We start from the raw sequence: 8,296 nt of genomic DNA on the forward strand, positions 1-8,296 counted from the left end.
CGTCAGCGCGGGGCGCCGAGGGCGGGGCTCCGCGGGGAGGGGGCGGGGCGAGCGGCGCGGCGGAGGAAGTGATGGGGCCGCGGCGGGAAGGAAGAGGTGAGAGGAGACCGCCCGGGCCCCGCCCGTGTGTGTCCGTGTCTGTGTGTGCGCGCGGGACCCGGCGCTGCCGCGGCCCCCACAGTGGCCCGGGGTCTGGCGGCGCTGGGCTCGGCTGCTCCGGGCGAGGTAGTGCTGCCTGCAGCTCTCCCTGTCAGTAGCTGCCCGGCTGCGGCCGCCCTGGGGGTGACAGTCCTGTGTGCGGCTGCCCGGGCTGCAATGGCCCCAGGTACAGTTGCCCTCGGCGCAGCGGCTTCATGTGCAGCTGCCCTGGGTGCAACGCCCCCACGTACAACTGCCGGGGGTGCAGCTGCCCGGGGTACCACAGTCCCACGCGCAACCGCCTCGAGCAGAACTGCTCCTTGTGACCTGCCCCAGCCGAAGCTGGCCACCTCGGATGTAGCGAGCGCTGCGCTGCGTCTCGTTGTTGGCCATCTGCCCCTTGGAGGACGACAGTCTCTGCCGTGGGTCCTCGATGGGTCTTGAGGTGATTCAAGAGTCTAATCTCTGAGCTACAGATTCATCCGCCAAGGTTGCAGGTCTGCTGGGGAGAGTAGGCCGCAGGCTAGGAGGCCTCTCCTTGTCCTTCCTCTGCGCTGTCTTCTCCACTTTGAGGGCAAGAAGCTTTATCTTGAAACAGACTGTCACTTGGTTGAGGTTGTGGCATTGCTAGAGTTGGCCAGCTCTATCTATCTATCTATCTAGCTGCTTTGCTTAGTTTATAAGGTACAATTTTACCCTGCCTTCTTCAAGAGATGACACCTGGTTACAGCCCGTAAGCCCCCTGCTTCCACAGCAGGCAGCTCAGTCCTACGTCCCTAGGACCTGTGTCTGACACAGGAGGATGTTGCCTTTTGATCTATGATAGAAGCAGTATCTCGTGGGTGCTTTTGTAGGAGACTTTGCCCAGTTGCCAGGGGCATGCATGTCTGCCCACCTTGGCATCACAGCCTGGAAGGCCTTTCTGCCCACTTGCTGTTGCCCTGCGGGTGCTAAGTCCCACCCGGGAGGCAATGCTGTGCTTACTGCTGGGGGCTCAGGGCTGCTATGAAGGAATTGCCTAAAGCTCTTCTGTCACTTGAGGCTGCTGCTGAGGAGTGCGGTGCGGCTCGGCTCAGCCAGCACCTGCCAAACCTGGAGGCGAGGTGCTTGAAGCCACCCTCTTTCCACTGCTCTTAAGGGCCGGAGCTTGAGAGTGGCAGCTGGGGGCACACCTGAGGCAGCCCCACTACCCTGTTTCTGGGTTTCGGAGGTACAGCAGATGGATGGGGGTCATACTTCTTGGCAGTGCACTAAGGTGGCACTGCTAGCCTGTGCAAAGTGGGGGTCTGCTTTATGGAAGTGTTTCTGGGTGCAACACAGAGATGGTCTGGACAAGGCCTCTCTGCATCTCATAAGCATCTTATTGCCCCGCTCTCAGGAGACTTTTTCCAGGTGTTAGTTTTAGAGGTGGACCCAAACCTCATTGAAATGAATGGGAAGACTTCAGTTTACTTTTATTGGCTTTGGATCAGATTCTCATAGCAAGGTAGTGGTTAATAATAACAGTAGTAGTAGTAACAAGGAGAATAAAAACAGCACAGCTTCCTCCAAACCTCAACTGCTTCTGTATATAGAGAGCTGTATCTGTCAGCTCTGTTTAGTGATTTGGGGATTTGAGTGTCTGAGTATGTGACAGACCATAAGGAAGATGAGAAGGACCCGAAGACTATGTGCACATACACACGCACATGCACACACACTTTCCTCCAAACCAGAGCATCCCCAGCAGTTATCCTGTCATAAGTTTGCTCGTGGCTTAAAGGAAACAAAGTGATGGAGAGTTGTCTTTCGGCCACGAGAGAGTGGTTAATCTGATCAGTGTGATATAGAAAAGAGAGATACTGAGCTTTCCTGCGTCTTGTTGCAGAGTACTCACCCCCACTTTGTACATCGCTGGAGTGGTGGCTGGAAAGGTTTGGAACACAGCTAGAAATATTTGTTGTAGAACAAACTCATTTTTGGAAAATTTGGGGGAGGGGGAGTAGCAAAAATGAATTTGCTGCCGAGGGTTCTAGCAGCCATCAACAGAATGAAAAGAATTACCCGCAGGTGGTACGTTTCTCTTGCTCTAAGACAAACGAAATTAGAGATCACAGTGCAGTAGTGACCAAGTCATAAACAAGCCAGTGTTTGATTCTTGGGAATAGATTTGACTTTGAGACAGGTGGGTCTTTGCGCACGCTCGACAGCGGATTTGCAAGAGAGACTGGAGTGAGGAGTGTTCCTGGTTTATATTTGACTAGGAGCGCGTCCAAGAATCTTTGTTCACACACTCCCTTGGATGCGGGCCGACGGCATCACCTCAGTTAGCATTTGCACTGCTTTTTCTCATGCTCTGTCTTCGCTTGTCAAGCTAGCAGGTAAATTGAGAGAAGGTGAATTTATTTCCTGAACCACGTTTTAAGCTGCAGCCATTGATCTAAAGCAGCTCCTTCATCTCCTTCAATAAAGTAATGATGTTGTTCATTAGTTCCTCTCACTGCTCGTGGCTAAATGTGCTGGAGTCCGATCACTCTTTCTTTTCCCCTTCTATCGGCCACTTACGAAAGTCAAACATTTCTAACGATGATATTGGTGTTTTTGGAAGACTCTCAATTCTGCTGATGCTTTTAAATGAAATATCTCCAGATGAATGCAATGTGGTGTTTCTTGTCCAGACAAACATTGTATTGCCAAGCACTTCAGATTTTGTAAACACTTTTTTCCCCCTTCGCTTTTGTATTGCTCCTGAAATTCTGCGTGTCGAGTGTTTCTTCTCTCACTCGATCCCCTCCTTTGGGAACTAATTTTGGCATTCCTAGTTCTTTTTTTTTTTTAATTGGATATCTTTGAGCTGAAAAATAATTTAGCAGCAGCTGGCAACAGGTCCACAAGAAAGCGAAGCATGTGAATATACTACAGCCAGCCCTTCACTTTGCTTGTGCATGCAGTGCTTTTGAGCTTACATGCTCTCTGCCTGCTCCAACTGCATGTGTTTTTGGGGTCTGATTCTGAGACGTGCTGTACAGTCCCATGACTTGCATGTGAATACAGCTTGCAGGATTGAGTTCCCTTCCCTCTAAAATTAAACTTCCTTTCTCTTGTGCAGATTCTGTGCCAGCCCTAATGTTGAGCCAGCTACTCACCTGGAACTTCAGCTCTTTCTTTTCAATAGTATCTACCCCTATGTTTTGTATCCCCCTACCCCCCTGCAACATTTGCAGATTTAGGCTCAGGTTCCCATGAAATGGAAAAGACACTTACTGAAAAAAGTGGTAGTTAGCAAATGTCTAATTTGTACTTCTCGCTTAGCCCATACGGAATGGGAGACTTAATATCCCACCTGTCTTTCTGGGAGGTTTGGGGTGGTTTTTTTTTTTTTTCATGATGTCTATGTTAAACGGATGGGGTATACCATCCAGAAAAGATCTGTTCCAGGATTGATGGAATTTTAAAGTCCCAGGACTGTAGAGGCATTGCCAAATGAGCTGCACAAGCCCGGCTCAGCACATCCGAAAGACCAGTGAGGCTAGGGACAGAAGTTACACATAAACTGGTTTAAGTGATCCAGAAACTGGTTTAAACCTGGAACAGAATAGAAGCTCAGTGCACATAAACCAGTTTCAAAATGGCTGAAACTGGTTTAAGATAAACCTGGTTGAATGTAGTATCAGACTTAACCGATTTAGTTCAAACTGGTTTATGTCTGTCCCAGACCTGTTCCTGGTTCAAGTGAAATCAGAGCCCCCCAGCATTTTTCAGCCCAAGGCTGGGCTGGGCTGAGCCATCTGCTCCAGAGAGCTGGAGCAGTGACGGCTGGCTTACTGCCTTTCCCCTCCCCCCCAGCATACTCCTGCTGGGATCTGGGGCCAGGGTTGGGGGTTAAACTTCCCTTCCCCTGAGTATGTAGCTGCCCTACCCTGCCTACTTAGAGGCACCTGGAAGCAGGAAGAGGAAGAGATGAGCAACCCTGCATAGTCCTTCTGCTATGAGTCTGGACTGCAAATCCCAGAGACCTCGGGGGCAGCAGGAAGAGGAAGCGAACACACACCCCATGCTGGCTGCCTGCCAGAGAGCCGTGCTCTAGCACCCTTCAGCTTCTGGCTTGAGCCACTGCAGGCATGTGGCTGCATTTCTTGAATCAAAAGTGAATGTTCATTTGCTTAGTGGGTCAATCTTTACAACTTAGACTAACCTGCAAAGATTGAATCAATTCAGACTCAGGCTTTTTGCCTGTCTGTACTTAGTTTGAAAGTCCCAAGATGTGTTCAGCAGAGATCATGAATGACGTGTGCCCCTGGTGCCTGGGGGGGCATGGCTGCGCTGGTGGTGGCAGGAGTGCGGCGGCAGCGGCGGTAAGCGTGGAGCTCCCGCAGACGCCACCAGCCCTGGCATGGTGGGGGTGGCAAGCGCCAATCGGGTTGGCGACCACCCACAGATGCTGCCAGCAGCGTTGGCAGCGGCGATTGCGGGCCGCCCGCAAGACACTGCTGGTGGTGGGGTGGCATTGTTGGCTTCTTTTTGTAGGGGGTGCACCACCATGCTCAGGGGGTGCACGTGCACCCGTGTGCACCCCCTACATGTCGTCCCTGGCAGAGATGCTTCTCTGGTGTAAGGAGCACTTGCCTCCTCTTTGCAGGAGACAGAACTTCCTTGGGAGCTGGCTCGAGACTGCAATGAACTCCCTCGGCACCTCATCCACGTGGAGGGTGCATTTCTGTGCTTTCACCTTCTCTCGCAAAAATGCAGTGCCCCCAAAGGGAGGAAGTAAACAGACAAACAAATCCCAGACCATAAAACCAGACTCCACCCTCCTCCGCCCCCTTCCCAGCAAAACCACAAACAAAGGAAAGCAAAAAAACCCTGGTCATACAAACGCACTTCATTGAATGCACTTTTTTCCTTGGAGAGAGGAAGAGGGAATAAACAACACATGCCCGAGGTTAGTCACTTTGCTTCCTGCAGTGATGCTTGGCTGTTGTGGTAATGAGGGTGGGATGAGACCCTATATAAACAGTGTGCATTTGGGCCATTGTGTAACAGTGGCAAGGCCAATTTCCTGAACACTTTTTGTGGCAAGGCACTGTTCTTTGAGGTGATGTTCTTACGTAGCCATTGACAGACCCTGGGGTCACCCCAATCCAAAGTAAATGGTCTTGCTTCCTTACGGAGAGATCCTAGGATACTTTAAAAAAAAAAAGTTGCATTTTTAAACTTTTGTAACTGCATTCTAGTGATTGGGCTGTGCATTGTTAGTGACAGCAGATGGCAAATGGCTCCGCCGCAGTTATTCCTGTAACTCATTGCTGTGAAGTTCCACGAACAGTGTCACAAAATCTCAGAAAGTGCCTCCATATTTTTCCTGCACAACATTGAAGCCACTTTAAATAAAAACACTCCGTATTATTCAGATTCCCTTAGTGTCATGTGACACTTTTGTAAAGATTGCCTTGCAGCAGTTTCAGATAAGTACATGTTTGGTAGCAATTGGAGGCCTGTGTCCTTTAAGTAATGCTTATTAGTACGTAACAGATGCTGTTTAGAAACATTATGCCTTTTAACAGGCTCTGCTTTTAGACTGCGTGTTCTGTTTTCCAAGGCAGACTGCAGATCAGCAAGCTTGGAGGTATGCTCTCGTTTATGCAAAGCCTAAGTCAATTTTCTGCTCTGAAATCAAGCCATGTGTTTTTCCTTGTTTCTTCCATTCTGGTCATAACCGTCTCGCTGAGGTTTTTTTCCCCCGGTCATATCTTTGGCTGCTTGTCGAGCCACTACAATCAAAGCCTTTTGCATTTTTAACCACCAGCAATGGTTTCATGTGTCCATACAGATGAGTCTGTGTAAAGCAAGTTTAAACAATCTCATATTTACTGTCAAGTGCATAGAAAGTACAGTGCCAGCCCCCTCCTATGAGCTGCTCAAAATGAAAAAGCAAAACAAAACACTGCATGGGTTTAGGCTCTGGAGCAACCTCAAAGACTTGCAGAATAGCTGGCACAATGGCACACAGAACAATGGAGACGGTTACATTTTTCCTCAACTCGATTCAGTTATTTCTTAGAGCAAGAAATTCAAGGAGAGCTGTTTTGGGTAGGACAGGTGAAGTACTTACTTTCACACTTCCATAAACCTGGCAGTACCTAGGTTTAGTTTGGATAGCTATAAATCCTGGAAAACCACTGGGGGAAAACGTTCCTCTTCCTTCCCTTTCTTGCTTAAATTAATGCATCTGCATTTTGAAAGGAGTCTGACTTCGGGGCTGATTCTTGAAAGCAATTAGCAGGAGGGCTCAGCACCTCCGAGGAGGCAGTTGGCACCTTGACAGGTTTGGAGCATTAGAAGCAGCTTTCTGGACAGAATATACTGGGCCTGATTTTTTAGAGGTACTGAGCACTGAGAGTGCCAGTTGAAATTATGGATGAACTGAGACTCCATGGCACCTCTGAAAATCTGTATAGCTCAGGGGTGGGCAATTATTTTGGGCAGAGGGCCACTTACTGAGTTTTGGCAAACCATTGAGGGCCACATGATAGCCAGCCAGGGGCAGATAAATATTAATTTTCTAAATTTTTTAGGGGCCCTGCGGGCCGGATAGAATGGCCTGGCGGGCCACATCTGGCCCCTGGGCTGCATTTTGCCTACCCCTGGTATAGCTCCACACACTGCTTAAATGATGGCACTACTAAAGAACTGTTTTTAATGGATTGCTAACTGCTAATCCTAGTCTTATCACGCAAGGGTGGGTGGGGACGGGGCCAGAGACTCTGCAATTTAAAAAATATATTCCTTGGCTTTCAGATGCAGATATTTTTTCAAATTGTTCAGTCTATCAGCTTTTCTGCCATCTCCCCTGTGAATGAAAGCATCTCTGAACCAGCATGCTTTCCAAACTCAGTTGTCAGCTGTTGTCTTTGGGCTTTTTTCTTGTTTACCGTGATGGGAGGTTTTGTCTGCATGGAGTCAGTCTTCTCTCTTCAGCGGTAAGGTGAATTGTATTTTAATCCTTATCTCTCCTCTCTGTCTTTCACCTACTTGCTCTCTCTCTCTACTCTCCCACCTCTGTGCCAAAACCAAAGTTACGTTGTCCTCGACTGTGGAACATCTGTATGCCGATGATTGTGCTGTTGCACATATGGAGGAGGACTTACAAACAGCCCTTAACTGCTTCTCTCAGGTATACCAGTGCCTGGGACTGACCATTAATATTAGAAAAACAAAAGTGTTTCACCACCTTGCTCTAGGCCAGTCAACTCCGCCAGCAAAGATCCTCACTGATGGACAGGAACTGGAGAACTTTGAACACTTTGTATACCTCAGCAGCCAACTCTCAGAGAAGGCCAACATCGACAAGTGGGATCCGATGTGCCAGCTCTGCCTTTGGAAGACTGCATCATCATCTGCTCAATGATCACAACATCAGGATTCGAACGGAGCTCCTACTATGAAAGCGTGGGGTAATCCCAACTCTTCTCTACAGCTTTGAAGCTTGGATGACCTACAGGGACCACCTGAAAAGCCTGGAACACCATCGTTAATGCTACCTCTGGACGATCCTTGCCATGGAGTGAGAGAGTCGTCACACAAATGCCAGTGTCCTCACCAATGCAAACACTACCAGCATGAATGCGCTGATTATTCAACATCAGCAGTGGTGGACAGAGCACTGCGTGCACATGCCTGATGTATATTTACCAAAACAGGTGCTATCCTCCCAACTCAATCAAGGACAAAGGGCTCATGGGGGCCAGAGGAAATGTTTCAAGGACACCCTCAAGGCAACCATTAGCAAGTAGGGTACTGACATAAATTGAGAAAAACTAACCTGGGACAGGGCTACAAGGCAACGCCTTGTGAGAGAAGGTACATCTTACTTTGAGGAAAACCATCTTGCCTTGGAGGCAGAAAAACAACAGAAATGGAAGGAAAGGAAACAAGATTGAGAAATCTGTGGTTCAGCCCTCCCTTTAACCAGCGCCTGTGGTACTTGCCAGAGAGTCTGTGGCTCTAGGATTGGCCTTCTTAGCCATCAATCGTCTCATTTACAACCTTTTCCTTGACCCGTGGGAGTGAACAACCTTAACCACGAGGGATCACTGCTGCCAAGGAGAGGACTGAGCAAACCCTGCCTACTTTGGTCCCCATATCCCCCCACCCTCCCTCACACCCCACAAATGCCACC

General features: G+C 49.1%; 1 protein-coding gene and 1 long non-coding RNA gene across 3 annotated transcripts in view; one reads left to right on the forward strand and one right to left on the reverse strand.

Annotated features, from left to right (window-relative positions):
- Window positions 1–47: 47 nt before the first annotated feature.
- The window catches only part of FAM169B (family with sequence similarity 169 member B), a 59,592-nt gene continuing 51,343 nt past the window's right edge, over window positions 48–8,296 (forward strand). For both annotated transcript variants that reach the window (XM_019504023.1, XM_019504024.1), the window contains exon 1: window positions 48–96. In XM_019504023.1, the coding sequence (XP_019359568.1) occupies window positions 72–96 (25 nt within the window). In that variant the 5' untranslated portion in view covers window positions 48–71. The remainder of the gene's footprint in view (window positions 97–8,296) is intronic.
- LOC109288476 overlaps window positions 2,187–8,296 on the reverse strand; it is an 18,824-nt gene continuing 12,714 nt past the window's right edge. Inside the window, exon 2 of the long non-coding RNA XR_002095145.1 lies at window positions 2,187–2,935. This is a non-coding gene — a long non-coding RNA (uncharacterized LOC109288476). The remainder of the gene's footprint in view (window positions 2,936–8,296) is intronic.

This window comes from Gavialis gangeticus, unplaced genomic scaffold (assembly GCF_001723915.1).
Source record: "Gavialis gangeticus isolate Ggan-Ray unplaced genomic scaffold, GavGan_comp1, whole genome shotgun sequence".
NCBI classification, from domain to species: Eukaryota; Metazoa; Chordata; order Crocodylia; family Gavialidae; genus Gavialis; species Gavialis gangeticus.